Consider the following 20766-nt stretch of genomic DNA (forward strand, 5'->3'; position numbering starts at 1 on the left):
CAGGAACTGTAGTCGAAAGCTCCCTCTTGGCCACATCCCGCTGAAGTAGGTCACATGTGAGACCAGCGGGATTCTGCACATTACTGTAAGATAAGCAGCTAGTGGGTCTGGAGCTGGTTGGGTCTTTTTTTGAGATCCTCTAGACAGGAAAACACTTTTTTGGTTTTAGGATTCGGTTTTTGCTTTTCATACTTCGCAGCAAAATTTTCATTTTTTAAGGCAAAAAAGAGAGGAAGACAAATGAAACCAACATTTTCACACAACTAGAGGATTTCCTCACTTGTGACTTTAAAAACCAAAACTTTGTGGTAAAACAAGGTAGTTTCTCATTCTTTACTATGTATGGTGTCTTTAACACAGGTAAATACAAGGTAGTTAGGTTTTTTTCATTAGTTCCTGCTGGTCTGCAATGTGTAGCTAGTTTTGTACACAGTTTAAAAGTAGCTACTATCATGGAAAGAATCAGTCCCTATTTTAAGGTTAAAAAGCAACCCTTAAAAAAGGTAAATTTTGTTTAGTATGAATGCAAAGGGGAAAGAACAAAATCTTAATTCTTTAAACGTAATATTCCCTGTGTGTGTTTGGGATAGAAATCTGTTTTTCTTCCTATCAAATGGTTCTCAGCCTTAAAAAAGCTGGAATAAAATAACACTTTTATAGCTAGAAATTCTATTAAATAGTTTATTATCTTCAAAAAGAATTCACAATGTGATCACTTATTGAAGAGAGTGTTACTCAGAAGATGCCAAATTTGAGAGGAGTGAGAAAGAATTAATTTTTTTCCTACGTTGTAGGGTGAGTTATTTTTAAGAACTTGGCAGATTCAGAAACATGTTATGAAACTTTACTTTTTACTGGTTTCTTATCTCATAAATCTGTTTTTGAAGATTGAAGTGCTTTGGACTAAGAGATAAGCAGAATAATAGGCTTGTGGTACATAGCTTAGGTTCCAGCCCTTTTGCCATTTCTCATATTTTAGAAACATATTTTATTACTGATAAGCAAAAAAATCACAGATGACTACTAGGATGCTTCATAAAAACTACATTTACAATATTTTCTAAAGTTTAAAAGAGAAGGAAAGTTTTCCTCATTTTGTTACCTTATTTTACAGAACTTGTTCTACACCATTTCATTTTGAAGATATACTCTAGCTGAACATCTAAAATTATTAAGGGCATGGGCAAATGGTTCCATTTTAAATGGACAGACAAAATTCATATGGATGCATGGTGGCCTTTTCTTTACTCCTTCATTCATGAAGCCAGCTACCTCTAGCTTCTACTGAGAGCCAGGTTCACTGCACACAGCCCTTCTGTGCATCAAATTGTATGCCCTCCAGTACCAGTATAGTTATTACTGTAATGTTTAGTTTACATACCTGAGATAGAATAGATATTCCACTGAATAATGTAACCTCTTCTCTTAGACATTTATGTAATAGGATCTTAGAAACTTTCAAAACTGCTTTCAAAAGTGATTTGAGAGAGTTCAGGTTTTGTACGTGTATGTTTGTCAGATGAAAGGTGTGTGCTGAGAGGGCGTTTTTTCTTCTTGCTCTAAAGATGAGTGCTTTTAAAAGGCGGGTACCTGAAAGTTAAAAGGCACAAGGGTGTTTACCTTCTCTTTGAACAATCTAGGCCAACCTTGTAGAAATACAGAGAGAAAATCTAGATGCGTGACTAATATTGCTGATTAATGATCTGGAAGGAATATGTGAATAGTTGCAACTTAACAACTAAATCTGGCAGCAGTATGTGCCGTCAGACAGAATATCTAAGCTGTCAAAGAAAACAGGAGAAATGGTCTGAGTGAGCCTGATGGCAATGTGCAGAATGCACATGGCAGAAGAGCAGGCAGTGCAGCGCTCGCTCCCAGCCCGTCCCCTGTATGCTCACTGTGCGGGAAGAAAGGGAAAACCTTAAGTGAAGACCTGGTTGTGTGTTCTTTGCATGGTTCTTTGTCCAAGTTCACTTATTTTTTGCAGGGTAAAGATTAACAGGCTGTATTGTACCATATTGCACACAATTTAGATGCTGTTTTGTCTCAACTTTTTAAAAATATTTAAACTTTCTTGCTAGACTGTATGTCCTTAATTGTGTAAATAATAAAAATGAAAGAAATGTGACAGCCATAGTCTATTCACCATCTCACGTTCCATCACCCTGTCAAGCCTCAATCAGAGGTTTTGTTTGGCTTTGTATTTGGGGGGTTATTTGCATTTTGCTGTTACCTTTACTTTGTTTTCTTTCTGACCTTTTGTATTTGTACAAAATGTGTAACATCCTCTGCCTCTTTTCAAGCTGTCACTTTGGTTTTAGCTGCCCCCTGATTAATTCTATCCGTTTTATAGCCAAACACTTTTAATTCCTGGAGTCTTATCTCTGAAATAACACAAGTAACATATTTCAGACCAATATTGGAGCAGGTTTGCTAATAGCCAGATATACCTTAATTAGCAAATGGCCAACTTTAAGGATACTCCAATTAGAAACATTGTCATATTGGTGTCTGAGAATTTATTTGACTCTGACAAGAAAGCAGCTAACCCTTGCCGTCTTCTGAAATTGAAAACAGCCACTGTCTGAAAGCACCGACTTTCACAATATTTTGCCTCTTAAATTTTCTCTTAGTTGGATAACCAATACTATGTAGGGAATGTCATCCCATCTCAAAAGAAATGCAATCCCATAGCTTTTTTCTTATTTTCTTTAAAAACAAAATTGGTTCCAAATATTTTCACCTGTCCCTACTGTTTCAAACTGGGCCACTGCAACTCCATATTAATTGGGTTTCAGAAGTATTCCTCCTGATTCTTACCCCATATATTAATTTAAAGGAGTTTTGTACATTGTTTTCGTAATGCTTTAAAGCTTTTTTCTTTTTGAATAACTCTTAGGAAATGGCAAAGATTCTCAATCATCCAAGAGTATATGCTTTTCTACACATACCGGTCCAGTCAGCCTCTGACAGTGTGCTCATGGACATGAAAAGAGAATACTGCGTGGCAGACTTCAAACAAGTAGTGGATTTCCTTAACGAAAAGTAAGTCTACTAATACTTGAGAAAATAAGTGTTGGGTTTTTTGCAATGTCAAGAACATGTGGCTGAAAACACAATTACTTGCAACTTCATAATTAAGGTATGAAAAAGAATGAGCTTCTTTAAGCTTTCAAAGTCTTTGAGTTTTCTGTAAGCCCCTTGATGTGGTTTGCCCCTTTGCTTGAGCTTTTATAAGCATCTTAAATCTCTGCATGACATGCTTTTAATTTGTCAGTATATTCCTAATCTTTTTCAAATAATACATTCTTAAATTATTTTTTATGCTTAAACTACTATATGTAGACTGCTTGAAGTTAAAGTTATTGAAGTCTTCTTTAATGTGGCTTTTGAGCATCGTATACTTTGTGTACTGGAGATGATCCAGCTTCAGCAAATGTGAATGGGTTGGGTTTTTTTTTTTTTGTTTGTTTGTTTTTTTAAAGAATAAGTATTTTATGTCCTATAGCTGATGTACATTTACATCAATATAGCGATAGTCTAATCTTGCTTATGGGACTAATGATTTCTAGGGTAATTTCAAAATTATTTCCCTTAACATGGAGCTAATTGTGAGAAATAAAAGAGTGTATCATAATGCGTTTACTTATGCTGACCTGAAGATGAAAGTTACATTCACCTGCAAAACTTTTGTAACTACAAGTAATAATTTAATATCCAAGGAAATCTTTTCTTAGCTTTTAAAATTTAATAGTGACATATTTTGATGGATATTTCTGCACCGATTGTCCTAAAAATAGGTGTCTGGAGAATTATTTCTGTCACCTTGTTTGGCTACTTTCTCTCTTTATCTGCTTTTTTTTTTGTTGTCTGTGTGCTCATTTTAATAAATTAAGGCAGTGGAGTTGTACCTTTGACTCTTAAATTGCATTAAAATACTTGTACATAAAAGAATCAAATTTTCATAATCAGTTTTTCATGATCATTGAAAAATCCAGCAGTCTAGCTATGTAAAACATGTCATGCAAGAGCTGCATGGGAATTATGATATGTAAGAAAGAAAAGCAAACTGCGACACAGTAGAATCTGTTTTGCAAACTGTATGTGTAGTTTATAGGACATTCCTATGCATTTAGGGCAACTGATGGAAATGGAGCTGCTTATCTTCATACAGGTTGATTGGGCGTTAATTTTCCACCCTAAACAATGCACATGAATTCTTGGCACTTAATTTTCATGTGACTATGGGTCAGTGTTTGTTTTTAATTAACAGATATATTGTATTCCCACGTATCTTAAGTGGGAACTGTGTCAGTTTGTGTCTTACTTGACTTGAAGCTGATTCATTGTTCTCTTCAGTAGTTTCAGCATTGGCAGCTATTATCATAACAGCAGCTGGATTTTCGATAACTTAGTTTAGCTGGCACATGTTGGGGCATATGGGAATTTATTAAATCATTGAGCTCTTGCACACAGAAAAGAGTGAATTATTTAATATCCAAATTTAAAACAGCTGGTCATGGAATATACAGTAATCTATGACATACGTCTTTTTCCACAGGCTTTTTTGTAGTGAACTTAAGGAAGAAATAATTGGTTTGATGTCTTAATTTTAAATAATAATGAACTTTATTTATCCTGCTTATTAAGAAACTACCAAATTATCTAGAAGTTCCTGCTAGAAAACAGTCTCCAAATATTAAGATGGAAAATTCTTTGTACCATATGGCAGCAGGATGAGGGAGCTATGCAAGGCAGAGAAAATGTTTTGGATATTTGAACATGTGCACATCTGTAAAACTAATTTTTTTCTTTTTTTCTTTTGCACTTAAGAGCATAGTGTCTTCATTTGTAGTCTCTCCTCTTATGGCAGCAGCCAGCTATTACATTCCCATATAGATATTCCCATAAAGATCTCAGGACAAAGTTTGCCAGGACTTAACATTGCTGCAGACAACTCCAGAGCCTAGAGCCAAAATAGCTAAAATTAAATATGTGTTTGAACTACTTTAATAGCCAACAGGGATTATTTCCATCTTCCATTTATCAAAAAGGAAAAATAAAACAAAAGTAGAACCCCCTGTATCTCCTTTCTCTGTTCCTAGGGCCGTAAAGTCATCTAGAAGCTTCCTACGCAAAATGTACAGGGTCTTATCAGTAGATTCCAAATGGCGCCTTCGTCTCTAAAACGTGACATCTGCTCTGATAGTATCTTCACCTAAAACTCTATTAAACCAACAATTGTATAGGCTGACCTGCTGAAGAAGTAAAGCCACACATCAAGGAATTATATGGTTATCAGTTAAGTGCTTAATAACTTGAGTTCAAACATCTAAGCAAATAAAAATGAAGCACGGCAAGTAAAAAAATGAAGGGGAAAAAGGAAAAGAATGAGCCGTGTCATCTTTTTGGTTTTGGAACCCCAAAGATACCAAGTGATTCCTGACTATTTCTTTTCTCAGTCAGGCCAACAAAACACCCTAGGACTTTTTTCCCCCAGAAGAAGGAGCAAATGCCTTTCCTTCCTCTGGAGAGCCAGGAGTGATTGCAGAGGTATCTCCTTCTGAGAGTGGGGATTTATTCATATCCAGCTGAGCACAGAACGCCTTACAGAGAAGCTAGAGTTCTCCAAAGTGATTATTTTTTTTGTTGAAACTCACTTTTTAAAAGAATGGAACATTCTAGACCCTCTGAGACTGTGAAGTTAGACACGTCACTTTTTTCTTCTCTTTGAGGACTCTTTCTTCAGGCAGGAACCCTAGAAATGAACTTTAAAAATGAATATTGATATTCTAGTGCAGTCTTTTGATATGCAACACTGTTTTTTAGAGCCGCTCTGCCCAGCCAGGTGACAACATTTTTGGTTTATTATGAAGATCAATAGCAAAATGTATAGAATATAAAGCCAGAAACACAAATCTATTAGACTGAAAAACTGAAGTACAGAAGTCGTTTTATACTTTTTTTAGAAATTCCTTCTTTTGATATTTTGCACTTTTTTGCACTGAAGTTTCAGTAAATTCAAGTATTCAGAAAAATACTGTTGTGCAGTTGATAGGTCAGTAGCTGATAAACAGATATAATATGTGTGTGTGTGTATATTTACTGAGGATTTGTTTGTAAACTATTCTGGAGAGCCACAGCATAAAGGAAATGAGGATGTGCTGATTAATTTAGAAGGTGGTCCTGTACAACTTTTACATAGTCTGTAGGGACTAGGAACTAGTGCCCTAGTCTGTAGTCTTTAGGGACTAGTACAGTAGTCTGGAGGGACTATTCTCAAGACTGATTCCTGCATTAGATATTAAATGTCTGCAACTAAATACAGGAGCTTTAGAAATTGCTGCTCAGTAATTTTAATCCAGAGACCAATTTAGTCTTATATCAGAAAGTCTTTTAATTGTGGTGTCATATCAAAATGTGAATTGTTTTTCAAGTGCTCTCAACTTTCAAGATTCAGCATAAATTATATTTCTGAAAGGTGATGTTTGTAGTTGCAAAAAGAACAAGACTGCTTTAATTATCTTGAAGTTTTGAAAGTTAATCCCCTGAAATTTACTTTTGCTGATAAAAACAAATAATTAGAATATATTTTAGCTAAAGAAACCTGAGATCTGAGTGTCATATTCTGTAATTGCTTGAATAATCAGCAATGTGAATATACCCCATTAAAAAATCCTTAGACTGGTAATGTGTTTTCCAAATTTCTTGTTTGCTGCTGTTGACCATACTACGTTCTCTTACCTTTCTGGTTGGTGAAGTGATATGATGTTCATCAAAGTTTATATCAATCTTTCCGTATTACTGCTGCTTGATAAGAGAAGAGAATTGTAAAACCAAAATCTAGATGAATAAAAAAAGTAGAGAAATTTAGAGCTGTACCTTTCTGTTTTGGGAAATAGCATAATGCTGAGGAAAAGCTGGATTTGCCTCACAGTTTGTTTTTGTTTGTGTTCTGAGATAGGAGCGTAGTATTAATTGTGGGTGGCTGCTGCTGTTCACTTGAGATTGTCTCATAATTCATACTGGGAACATCTGAGCTTTCCAATATCATCTGAAAGCCAGCAAACTTGGGCTGCCAGAGGGGAGAGCTGCAGCTCTGTCAGGCAGAAAGTTCTGTTCTTTTTTGCACTATTTCTCTCTTCTCCATTAAAATCAGACCTACTAGTAAGCCTGTCCTAGCCTCCGTTAGTTTTAGTGGTAATCGGGTATCAATTTTTCAGCATGTGTAGATACATAATTACGTGCAGTTGGAAAAAGAAAGTAGAGGACCAAAAGTAAATGAGTGCAGTGGAAAAGAAATCACAAGCTTGGAAGGAGATTAATCGCTCAGGTGTAAACTCAAATCTTAGTTGCCCAGCAATTACAGACAACCGCTGAATGTCTGAAGAAACTGGAGATACTGTCCAAATTGAGAGAAGGTGTTATATAGTCCTTTGGGACAGCTGGCTTCAGGGAGGCTCCCTTCTTCCCTGTTACTTTACAAGGAGTTAAGCCAACAAGTGGTAGTCAGCAGCTTCCTAGGCCTTTTTGGCTTTTTTGTTGCAGTGGAAGCCAGGCTGCATCTGCTTGGATGGTTAGACAGGCTGCTTCAGAGTAAAATAGTGTGGCTGGGAGCAAAGCGGACTCAGTGACTGTCTCCTCCCAGTCATGCTGTATATCCATGTTAGTCTTAGTTTTTACAGCAATATTTGAGTGTCTGACTGAACTTTTCATAGTCTGCTTTCTCAGTATAATTTTGTCCGGTATGTTTCAGTATGGCTATTCTTGTCTTTCTGAGCAATTTCACAAGCAGTAATGTTTCCCAGGTTCTAGTCTTCTGTTGTGACCTTGTTCTTATTCTGGGCATCATAACACATACCATAAAAGCATATTTGGGCAATCAGCTTGGGCAATCAGCTGTTTATCATGGTCTCTGTCTGTATTTCTTGTGCAAGCGAGTATCTTGCCATCCAGAAGTCTTCTGCTTGAAAATTATCTCTATTTTCTAATAGGTAATTTTTGACTGAAATAATGAACGGGGAAGAAATATCTTCCCAAATGCTTGTTTCTAAATACTATTATTTGGATGATCAAGAAAATTCTGAACACTGTAAATAATTTGTAACTGCGAATAATTTTCTTCTGAAAGGTGTCCATCTAGTAAGCTCCTGAATATTATTAAGTCCACATTGAAAGGTAAATGGCTAAATGAGTCATCGTCAAATTTGCAGCTATTCCAGACAACCTGCAGTTTTGAAACTATCCCAGGCCTTGTGGCAGTAGTATTGTCTTTATCACATTATCGTGCCAGTTATTGAAACTAGAATTTGAAGGCAACAAATAGAATAGTTTTCAAATATCCATTTACTATTTTTTACACACATTTTTCTACTCACTTTCAAAATGCAGGTAATTATGAAGTAGACTATAACAGCTCCCTCACTTTTTTGACAGCATGAATGTGTTTCATTTTCTTTCTGAAAATGCACTTTTGTTTCTCAGAGAGAGACATCACTGAGCTCATTTTGCAGATGTGCAAATCATGGCCCTAACAAACCGTGAGAAGTCTTTCAGATTTAGGCTTTTTTTTAATGGGTTTTAGTACATCTGTTCTGTCAGTCTAACTACTGCAAATGCAAATGTCATCTGTTTAAAATCCTTATGACGTTTTCTGCTAAGAAATTGCTGAGTGTATTTGGTACTTATCTGTAATTTTATACCTCAGTCTCTAGACTCTTCTCTTTACTCTGCCTTTTGTCTGCACTTGGAGGCTGAACTAATCACTTTACCAAATGTGTCTCTTTTTGGTGTTTTAAATGAATTGAGTTTTTGTAAAAAGTATTGAATTAACACCAAAAACTAAAACGTGGGGGGTTTTCACCAAACAGACACAGAACAAAAGTAGATTCAAGTTTGTGTCTAGACTTCACCCTAGTGATCAGTGGTGTAGTCTTTGATGGACTACAAGCTCCTTTTACCACAGGATTAGTTGTCTTTAGATGTCGTGAAATTTAAATTTGGGCTTCCATAAAGCAGTTGCTAAATTTATAAGTCTTCCTGCCTTGCATTTGATCCACAAGGTCACGTAGAGACATACAAGTAGGTGAGAGGTTTCAAAGGTGCTGAACACTTGCAGATCCATTAATTTCATTACGATATTTTGAATATTTAGTGTTCAACTACCTAAATTTAAAAAGTATGTTTTTCTTTTGTACCGACTGGGGAGAGGCAAACATTTGGCAGTCCAGAATAGCTTTTTTTTTGCTGTAACATTACTCCAACCAAGCTGAATGTCGTTTTAGGAGGGCAATCTTTCCATTTGGGCTTGTACAGCACTTCTTTGCCCTTTTCTTAACAAATACTACTGTACTCTCATTTTCTAGCAAGGAAATATACTGAGGAGATTTCCTGGAAAGGGAATGGAAGGAGGGAACAAAGGTTGCTTGCAAATATCTGCATCTTTTTAATCTCCTGTCTTCACTGTTCTACAGATTGTTGAATCAGCTTTCAGTTAGTTCATGGAGAGACCTCTTACTGCCACGGTTCACATAATTAGATCTGTTGCCACTTTATAAATTACTAGTCACCATTTTATAGCATAGTCTTTCATGCCAAATGCATCAAGGATATTAGGGTTTTCTGGCTTTAGGCTCTTAGTTATTCTGTTGCTTGTACATCAGGATGGCGGCTGCCAGAAGTGCATGCTTTTTTCTACTTTTGGTGGTCCCATGCCTTGTAAAGTGCAACTGTTAAACTCTTTCTGTAACACTGCTGGGGGAAAACATCATTTGCTGGAAGGTGAACTAAAAGCTGCAGCTGAAGTTGGGGTAATGTGGAAATTGCATTAGACTTGTGGTTGTTACTTGTAGAACTTTATTATAGGCACTTCAGAAAAAAAACTGTTAATAGCGAGTTAGCGGTGGGTCATCTGTATGAACAACATGAACGTTTGTCAAGTTCACTTTACAACCTTCACTTTCTTATATGTCTGTATAGATAAGGAAATTATTAAAGTCTCTGGCTGTGTGACTGTAAAAACCCAGCCTCATCTATGTTAATTCTAGCTTGACAGAAGTCTTCTGGAAACACACAGAGTATAGCAAAAGGTTTAATGACAGTGATCTCTAGAAGTGCATGTTTTCTTTTTTTAGAATCCTAAAGAGCAACAAAAACCATTTACCTTGAAATAGTGTGACGTTTTCCTACTGGGAACACCATTTTGTGGCTTACTACACAGGGAGTTATTTGTTCTAAAGAGTATACAAATAATGGTGTAACAGATTCCCTGAAGTTTGGAGGATGTTTTCATAAAACTACTGTTACTTACATTTTTATTTACTCATGTACCCACAAGAAGAGTTTGGAGTAAAGTCTGTGTAGTATTTTTACACTAGATTAATAACTGGAATTAATATAAAAGACAAGTTTTTATTCCCATAAGTTATTCTTTTTTTAAAACAAATATTTGATGTTTCACTGGTATGCTCATCCTTGCTTACCTCTTCCTTCCAATTGTTTCTGCCAACCAAATTAATTCTGCTTTAAATGAGATTGTAAAATGCATGGGCATTTGGACTGTTCCATAAGGAATGCAATTAAGAGTCAACTTGGAGGACTATAAGACATGTTGTAGTATGGTTATAACTAGGGGTAGTACAAAAATGAGAAATACAGAACTGGGTTGAAAAAAAAATATCTTTGATATGTGTGGTAAAATAATGATAAAAGCCCATGAGGATATCTCTTTGACAGTTCACAATGCTCATTTTTCAGAAGCTGTCTTTGTTAAAGACGATCATACCTTGTTTGAGCAGGAGACTTGGGAGTTTCAATGCATGACATGGTTAACAGTACCCCTTGTAATAAAGGGGTATTTGTTTTCTGTATATGCATATCCTACAGCTACAGTATGTTTCCCAAATTCACAGTAAGAGTATTGCTGCAATCCCCATTTTCCTGTGGCTTACTCTGTTACTGGTACATCTGTCAGACTGTTGTTCGTGTGCTGATCACACTTAGCCTGAGGATGTACGCACGCAAATACTGAAGTCCAAACTGAGTCATGCAATGTGATATTAACATAAAGTAATTCTCAAGTTACAGACTACTTTGAAGATTAGATGGCACTAAATGTAACTTCAACCTATTTATTTTTTGGGAAGGTACTGCTTAGGAAACTGGGACTTCATAATTTCCATATGCTCCATAATTTTTGATATGAAGTATCTTCACCTTCTGGAGTAATTCAGTTCTGCATACTGTCCTGTTTAAGCAGGATGTGCATGATGTTCCTGTTTTACAGAACTTTCTTCTAAATAATACACATATTTTTCTGGAAATAGAGAATCATTATGAGAGGTGATTTTTTTTTTTTCTGGCTCTCCTGCTATCGGTCCACTCCCATAGATATGCATAGAAACTGGAGGGTGAAGCCTGGGAAATAAAGTGCCCAGGATGAGCCCAGCTTGCTGAGTGCAGCCTTAGTGGGAACACAGGGCATTCGCACTTCGGATGCTTTGAGGTCATAACACTGTTTTGGCCAAAGTTTGGAGGAATAATTTTTGGAGTCGTTGCTGGAGAGAGAGAAGATATGCCCCCTTATTAAATGTAAAAATTATTTAGTCTTCTGTCCTGGTTTCGGCAGGGATAGAGTTAATTTCCTTCCTAGTAGCTGGTACAGTGCTGTGTTTTGGATTTAGGATGAGAATAATGTTGATAATGCACCGATGTTTTAGTTGTTACTAGGTAGTGCTTACACTAGCCAAGGACTTTTTAGTTTTCCATGCTCTACCGACTGAGAAGGCTGGAGGTGCACAAGAAGCTGGGAGGGGGCACAGCCAAACTGGCCAAAGGGACATTCCATACCATGTGACGTCATGCTCAGTACATAAACTGGGGGAAGCTGGCCGGGGGGGCCGCTGCTCGGGGACTGGCTGGGCATCGGTCAGCAGGTAGTGAGCAATTGCACTGTGCATCACTCGCTTTGTGTAGTATTATTATTATTATTATCATCATCATCATCATCATCATTTTATTTCAATTATTAAACTGTTTTTATCTCAACCCATGAGTTTTTCTCACCTGTGCTCTTCCAATTCTCTCCCCCATCCCACCGGGGGAGGGGTGTGGGGTGTGTGGAGTGAGCGAGCAGCTGTGTGGTGCTCAGTTGCCAACTGAGGTTAAACCACAACATCTTCCTATTATACTTGTCATAGAAGGTTGTTTAGGTTTTTTACTAAATATAACTAGTAAAGTTGTTTGGAGTGATACTTTCTGTATGTAGTTATAGTTAGGCTTTCCTTTTTCCGGGCAGTCTTATCTGCAGTTTTCTTCTGCAAAACTCTGATGGGAGTGTTGTTAGACGATAGAGTAGGAATTAGTAATGTGCATCCAATTCCGAGTTTCTTAAGTGTAGCAAGATGGTATGGTTTTTTTCTTTTTCCTTCTCCCCCTGAGGGCATGTGAATGTGGTTTCTTTGGGAGTAATGACATAAAATCTGTAGTAAAGTTAAAAGGAAAGAATTGTAAGCATCATGCAGTATTAGAAATGAGTCTTCTTAAAACACTTGATGTTTATGATTTTAAAAGCTTGGTTTTACTTACTGAGATACTATATTACTCTAGTATTTTAAAACAAAATAACTGAAATAACTTCTTTGATTTTTTTTCTGTCTAAATATTGTCATTGTGTTTCAACGTCTGGGTCAGAACTTAGAACGGAACTGGGGAGGGAGTCTAATTTGTTTTTAAAACAATAGCTTTAATTCATGTTTATTTGCTTAATAACAGATTGATTTGATGTGTAATTCTCAGTTTTAATTTGCTCCTGAGTTTTTAAGCATATCCAAATATACATTAAGATACTTAAGTATTTATTGTGTTAGCATATTAGTACACACAGAAATCCAAGACGCATCATGTGTATACCTTATAGTGCTCAGATGTGAAAATTATGATGATGGTATTAAATTTTCAGACTTGATACATTAAAAAAAAATAAGTAGTTGTTCATTTACATGTGTACATTTTTCTGATTTTCGGCATAGTACTAGTTAATAAATGAATTTTGTAAACCATATTGTTTTGATCATATAGAACAGTATGGCACAAGAGAATTTTTGATGAAGGTGGTAGTTGGCAAGCTGATAAGTGCTGATTTAAGTTACATTTGTGTCAATCTTTCGGGGAAGATATGTTGGAAAGAATGATTGAAGAAATAAAAAATGCAATACTTCTATAGCTGATCAGTACCTTTAATGGTTATTTTCTTTAACCCTAAAATGCTTAAATGAAGAAAACTAGTAAGTGGGAATACGCAAAAAAGTGGGAATATCTGAAAGTTGTTAAACCTCTTTAAAAGTGTAGCTATACAATTAAAACACCATTGCATGCAAGAGACACGCTAATTCTGCTACCCAGAAGTTTTCTGTATACATTCATTTGGGGACTATGGCACAGATTACTTCGGGGAAGCTCAATTTTGTATTCATGTGCGTCTTATATTGGTCTGTAAATTGAACTCATGAGTTGATGATTCACCTCTTTATAATGAGAATGAAATTTAGAGTTGTAAACTTCTTTCTTTTATTACATGGCAAAGTAATCGCAAACCCAACATTTTAAAAGGTTTGTGCATAAGAGTAGTGGCTATAGCAGATGAAAGTTTATTTTCCACAACTGAATTGCTTATCTCTTGCACTCAGAATGTTTTGTCTTTATATTTTGCTTCTCATCGTGATGTAGAACTCTCATTTTGTTTAGTAGGAGAAATTGCCACAATACAGATGTTAAATTACTTTGTAACAGGAAGACAATATTGCAAATATGGTCATAAGTAAAGGCACAAGAAGCAATGCAAATTCTTCTCAATCCACTTACCAGAAAATGGTGATTCAGATGCAAGTTCAAGCTGGAAAATAAGTTATTGTCTTCAAACTCCTTACACGTAGGAGAATATAAAGCCAGAGTGTCTCCATTTCTTCTTAAATCTGGAGAAAATCTTTATTGGCAAAACCCAGAGGTCATAGAAATTAATTGTCTTCTGGCTTGCTCTGTCAGATGCCTCCCTGCTTGGCCTTCGAATGAGCCGTGACCCTTAGCAGGAGGGACGACTTCTGAGATCAGAAAGCGATTCCATACAGACTTGCAGTCAGCTCTGGGGTAATAACTTTTGGACATTACTAACCCCGACAGATTTGAATCAGTCTCCTACAAAAAGCTTCACGTTAAAAAAAAATACTGATCTCCGAATTATTTATCTCCATTGAAGGATTTTTGTTGAGTCAAATTTCAGCATAAGCATTTGACAGCCTTCAATTTATTTACAGAAGACATCTGTAAAATGGGTCGTGTGGTCATTTCTAGCTCTACTGCTGAATCTGTGTGTGTGTTTATGTCCCACAGTAACTAGTCACAGCTATTTTTTAGCTCTAGTGTTCGGAGAGAGGAGAGAGAGCAACTGTCTGTCAGGGACTGGCTGTTTCCAAGAGTCTGCAGAGAGAGACACAGACAGATGGACTACGGGTTCGGGTTTGAACAATAGACTGGCATGATTTCTCTGCAATAAGTGGGATGGCCACTCATACGCTGTTGACTAAAGTGTTTGGGAGTACTTGACTCACATACTCAATCCTAAAAATTGCTAAGGCAGCCAGCAGAACTCTGAACTGTGGCCAGCAAAATATTTTTCCATGTAGCATATTCTCTTAGACCTCCCCCACCTCTGTTAGACCATATACCTAGAAACACTGGTTATAACACCGAACACTTAAAGAACCAGACTTCCATTTCATTTCATCTACGTCTGTCATTTATTGTGTACCCACATACTTTGGAATGGAGGGCAATAAAATGCGTGCTTTGCTTAGTTGTGTTAATTTCAGTTTGTAATTGTGCGATTGTTGATATTGACTGTAAAATCCTAACAGCTGGGAAAAAATGTAGCAGTAGAGATTCCTCTTTTTTAATGGCATGATACTTTAAAATGTTTACTGTTTCAAAATCAGAGCAAGCAAATAGAGTTTCTGTTAAATCTCCTTTTAATATTTACTTCCTTCCTGTTTCCTTACCTACTTGATATCTTCCTTTAAGTAGTTCTTGTAGTACTAGTCTGTAACCACTGTGTAGTGTAATGTATTTTACAGTCAGCCAAGAACAATGGCTTGGGAGTTTTGCCACAGGATTGTATCAGCTACTGGGGTCTGCATATGAATTTGAGTCTGAAGCTTACTTTCACTGTAGTTTATTATCTTATGTGATAATTAGAAGAGATATGAGAATAGGTGAGAGGACATAGGCAAAGGAAAATTGGAATTTAAATAGTCCAAAGTGGAAAATGCAGGTTTATTTTTTTTGTGGCTGCATTTAGTAAGTACAATAGATATGCCTTAATTTTGTGTGTGTCAGTGTACAAAATGAACATTGTGGGTGCAGCAGTGCATTGTAATTTAAATGCTGTGGGAGAGAAGTTTTCTTTAACGAATATAGTTACCAGCAGAAATATGTTTAAAATAATTTGTAAATGAAGCCCTGTAGGGTGAGGAACGAATCTAAATTTTGGGCATGATTTTGTGACTTTTATCAGCGTTATACTTGGGTGCATGCAATGTTATGGATTCGCTTAATTTTAGTTAAACATCTAAACAGTTGACTGTGGTCACAAATTATGAATTTAAACACAGCAGTAATACTAACTGTGCCTCAAGTTCTTCTAAGACTAGAAGGGGAACATGTATTGGAAATCTGATCCTCAATGCAGAAGCTCTTAAAACAAAACTTTAAAAGCTGGCTTGAAATGTTAAAGTATATTTAAATGACTAAAATAGATATTACCTAAAATGGTTTTCTATATCTTTCAAACAAGAGGAGACATTTTCTAGCCCTAATTTGCAGAGCACTGTTTTATAGTGCAGAGCGCTATTTCAGCATTGACAACCTTGTGTAATTGAAGCCAAATATCTTTGCGAGTCATTCCACTTCCTAATCAGTGTTGTTTGCACATGCCATAGAACAGGGAAGCAAAGTTTAAAATATCGGGCTTTTTCATTTTATTTATTTATATGCTTTCTTTATACATTTTAATGTGTATCCATGCATATGGCTGTCACCTTCCCTTAGTTTTTACGTTAGGGCCTGCAGAACTGTATGTATGTACCTAGGAGACTGTTGAGAGTCAAGGTTTATATCTCACACAGCAAAAGGTAATTTTAACCTTGTGTTCCCCCATGGGTGTATGCCTGTGATCCCTGGACAGTTAACATTAATCAGAAATTAGCAGGGAGCAATTGTGCTTCCCCTGGAGGATCATTTTTAGCACAAATTTAAGATGAAAGAAAATGAGAAGCTGCGTTACTGCCACTCGTTTGGATTATTTCCTTACTCCTTATGATGGTAAATGATCATCAAATACTTGTTAAGCTCCTGAACAAAACTATTATGGGATTTGTTGGCATTTTTTGAATGTTAACTACTTTGAAGCATTTTGCTGAAATGTAACTATTTTTGTATCTTTTATAGGTGACTTTGTATTAACGACTCTTAGCGCATATCATGTGCTGAACATAGGTTAAACTTTATTGTTTAATTTTCCATACTTTTGGTCTGTCCTAATAAGCAGGACAGTTCTAAATCTGAATACAAGCTAATTTAGAAACAGGATTGTTCCTCCATTCAGTACATATCTAATTCAGCCCATCTGCTCTAAAAACGGTAACAGGTCATACCTACCAGCTACCTACCCATGTTCTATCAACTTTTCTGTATATTAGATTCAGTTTTTAAGTTGAAGCAGGGTGACTATATATCACTAATAAGACATTAAAAATTTTTGAGCTACGGATATAAAAACAATTCCTACAAATTGAAACAGTTCCCAAACTATGCATTCACAATAAAAATAAGAAATACAGATATATGGAAAATGTTACATGTAGTGAAGTTTACATGTGTGGCTTAATTAAAAATCCAGTGGACACAGTAAACAAAAGTTATAACGAATGATTAATTTTCCCGTAAGTGAATTTTTGTACATTTGCCTTTCCAGATCACTCTAGATTTATGACATAGCATATGTCCTTTCTGCGGAAAAAAAGTCCTTATTGCCATTTATCATAACCTACTTTGCACTTTGGTGAACAGAATAGTTAGTGCTTTGCCAGAGTATTTCAGAGTGCTGTACAAAGAGAATGTCTGAGTTGTCTGGTTTTTGTCTTCAAAAATGTTAAAATTTGATACAAGATGGGGCATGATTGTGTTAAGATTTACGTTCCTGATTGGTTTGTGTCTTAAATATTCTATGGAGTTATGTGGTAATAAGTCATAACATGATTTTGTGCTGTTGGCTACCTAAGATTAGTTAGTCATACTTTCTACAGAATGCAAAATTATTTGAGATATTTTGAGGGCTTTCATCAGTACGAGAATAGCAGAAGCTGAAGTCTGTCTTTTAACATATGTTTTCACAAAATACAGCTTTTACTTGACAGTATTAAAGTGAAGTGTGGCAATTATCACATTAAGCGAGATAATTTTTTCATGTTTTCATTAATAATGCAAATAAACATTTTTTTCCCAAGGAAAATGTTCAGCTAATTATTTAGAACAAAAAATTGTTTCATTGATTGAACTAAATGTGCATTCAGACTATGGTTATGTTTATGCAACAATAGTGGCTGGAGATTTTTTGTTCTTTTTGTAATGTGGCATCTGTAGGGGATATTCTCCAAGCCTCCTGTCCCTTGCACAGAGTTTGCACAGAAATTAATTGTTCTTTCAATTTGACTTCTGGTTAAGATAGAGCATCCTGCTTTCACTTGTTAACTCTGTCACAAAAACTTGTGATTTCACTTTGATGAATTCTCTTTATTAGTTTACCCTTTCATTTTTAAAGTTCTAGCCTGAGGTTTGTCCTCTGACATGCTGTGTCTTTTTTTCTTCAAAACAAGAATGTGATTTCTGACCTGGTATAGATTTGACTTTTTCTGTTTGCCTCAGAGTGCTTTTTTTTCATTTTCTGTTGGACATTCCTTTATAAATAAATGAACTGCCTTTATTTTCTGAGAGAAAAATACATTGCATCCTAATATCCTACCTTTCTGATGATTGAGCCCTAAGCCATAAACTCGCAACGGCATCTTCAGAGTATTTACTTCCTAAATAAAGTGTATTTTTCTGTCAAACAAATCACTCACAGTCCAAGTTCTCAATTACTCCAGTAGCACCTACATTGGCTCCACAGAAAGCCGAACTTGAGGGCTTTGGTGAGGTGCACCCCCAAGGTGCAGGAGTGTGTGTTCTCCTTATGCAGCTTTCTACCAAGTTCCTGAGACTTGAAGAAGGCCCAAAGAAATGTTTTCGCAATGGGAAATGGTATCTTTGCAAGTTTGATAGATACTCATAGCCCATGGCTATACTGAGACCCCATTGTTGGACATTACAGGATGCCATACGCAATGCAAAATTACCTTTTTCAGCAAAACAAGTTTATTCTGGAATTATTATCCATGATTCTGGTGCATAGGATTTTAAAATCTTGCACCTTTCTATTGCCTGTCCACAAGTAAAATGGGTTTTAGGCCTTTTGGGAGTCCACTGCCAACCTTGTCTGTGAAGATAGCTTATTCTTTAGCTGGAAGTAAAAAGGGGATTTGTGCTCTGATGGTTGATTCTCCTTTTGTTGTTGTCCTCCATAAAAGCAAGGTAGCCCATGTAGCATTTCTGAAGTCGTTTTCCAAGGTGATTTCCAACTTTCAGTTATTTTAGGAAAGTCAATGTGCCTTGCTTTTTTTCTTAAACCTCATGCTTTCCTTTACAGAAGCTTATTTTGTATCCTGCCTGCGGTTTACCTTCTGTGTGTCAGGGGAGAACCCTAAAGAGCAATCCCTGAACTCCTTGTATCCAGTCATGAAGAGTTCAGAGAGGTTAGCAGATTCCTCAGAGTCTCACAGTAGATGAAAGGAATATTACAAAGTTGTGTATAGGAATCACCTGCTGCTTTAACAGCTCTTTCAGCTGGACCTTACGCAACCATGCTCTGCGTCATACTTTTGTGGTTTTTATATGCAAAGTGGACGCTTGAAGCTTCACTTACATCTTTGCTAAGTGCTACCGTATTGAGGAGGCTGCCTAGGAGAAAGCTGCATTTCCCATAGCTCTTCTTCAGTCTTGGTTCATTTAGAGACCTGACGTGCCTTTCTTCAGACTTTCCATATTCTTCGATTATTTACAGTGATTGTAGGCAGTCCAGCTGAACAAGAGAGATTATTTAGTTACCCATAACTGATTTTACTTTGAGATATGCTATCTACACATCTAACCCTTCAATTTAGCTGTGTTCCTCAGAGTTAAGACTAATCTGTGGATTCTGTCTTTGAGGGGAACTGAGCCGCCCCTGTTACTACATGAACTACTGGCTGAAAGTGGCAGGCCTAAAGGATGTTCCTTTGGATAATGCTGTCATAATAAACATCATAGTTGAGAGTGCTTGCATATACCACTGTGTGATTACATGTCGATAACTCATCTTCTCTGAAGTGGTCTATAGGTAGATAACTGGTCTTTGTCTTCACCCTAGAATGTGGCTGCTTTGTTATTTTTTGTTAACACCAATCCAAATGCCAAAGAGATTGTATTTTTTTTGTTTTGAATATTCAGTTTTCCCCTAAAGGGTGAAATATTAACATTTAAGCCTATTTTTAGGCTGAAAATGGAGGTAACTTCTACAAGAAAACACAAGTGTCCTAGAAACTGAGAACTGTAAAATGAAATAAATATTTTCAAACGTTGTTCTTTTCTGCTAAGGTAAAACCCTATAAAAACCTGTAGCGAGATGCTTAACTACCCTGTTTTCTACTCAGCTGTAAACCCAACCTACTGAAATCCCTGGAATTTCAGTACTGGCGCTGAAACTGGGGGAAGGGAGGTCGAATTATAAAGGCTTACAATAGATCACAGAGGATGAAACATTTTCCATTAATGGACTCAAAAGTTACATCAATAAATAATTTCTAAAGATATTCAGTTTTTTTCTACCTACTTAAGACATGTCTGTACCTCCCACCCACATGAAATAAGCACTTTCGGAATGTTGGTACATAGATGCAGCTTTGCATTAGTTGCTCAGTATTCTCTACATCATAAATGAGCTGAAATTGTCTGAGATACAGCTTGTTTCATCCTCACTGATCCTAATTTGCCACTTCCTTTTAACCTCCTCTTATACCGTATCTTCTGTTTTTCTCAAAGTTGAAAAGCCGGTGTCCATGTTAGGCCCACCAAGTTATACCCAGACACGTGATTTCAGCTTGGGAATTCACAGTGTTTGCACCAGTGTTGTGAATGGTCTGTCGTTCTGCCTAAGAATTCTTCATGTCTCATGTTGGTATTGCAGAGCCAAAAGGGTACCGTTGTGCCTGGCAGGCATTTGCCAGGCTTTCCAGGTTCTTTAGCTGATGCCCCAAGGCCATTGTGGAACATTATGTGATTTGATAAAATTGATTTCAGTGATATGGTCTGAATGCAAACACTCCTGTTTCCAGTGAATTGATTTGACTCCATTTTTGTATCCTACTCTCTCTGTATTATAGTATGCATATTTTATAAAATTATTCATTACATTTAAGTAGACTTTAACGAGGAGAGTTCATGGTAACTATTAAATTCAAACTTGTCTTCAGCTTGCAAAATTGAGTATATATAACCACCTCATTCCATTAATTTGAAACATTTTTCAGGTCTTCCAGTACTGATTTATTTTAATTCTGCAGTTTAAGCCTGCTCCAGTAGTAA

The 20766-nt window shown here is 36.4% G+C and overlaps 1 protein-coding gene across 1 annotated transcript in view; it reads left to right on the forward strand.

Moving 5' to 3' along the window:
- CDKAL1 (CDK5 regulatory subunit associated protein 1-like 1) overlaps positions 1-20766 on the forward strand; it is a 436847-nt gene that overhangs the window by 287295 nt on the left and 128786 nt on the right. The window contains exon 10 of the mRNA XM_009326510.1: positions 2900-3045. Within this exon, the coding sequence (XP_009324785.1) occupies positions 2900-3045 (146 nt within the window). The remainder of the gene's footprint in view (positions 1-2899; positions 3046-20766) is intronic.

This window comes from Pygoscelis adeliae, unplaced genomic scaffold, assembly GCF_000699105.1.
Source record: "Pygoscelis adeliae isolate BGI_AS28 unplaced genomic scaffold, ASM69910v1 Scaffold186, whole genome shotgun sequence".
In the NCBI taxonomy this organism is placed as follows: Eukaryota; Metazoa; Chordata; class Aves; order Sphenisciformes; family Spheniscidae; genus Pygoscelis; species Pygoscelis adeliae.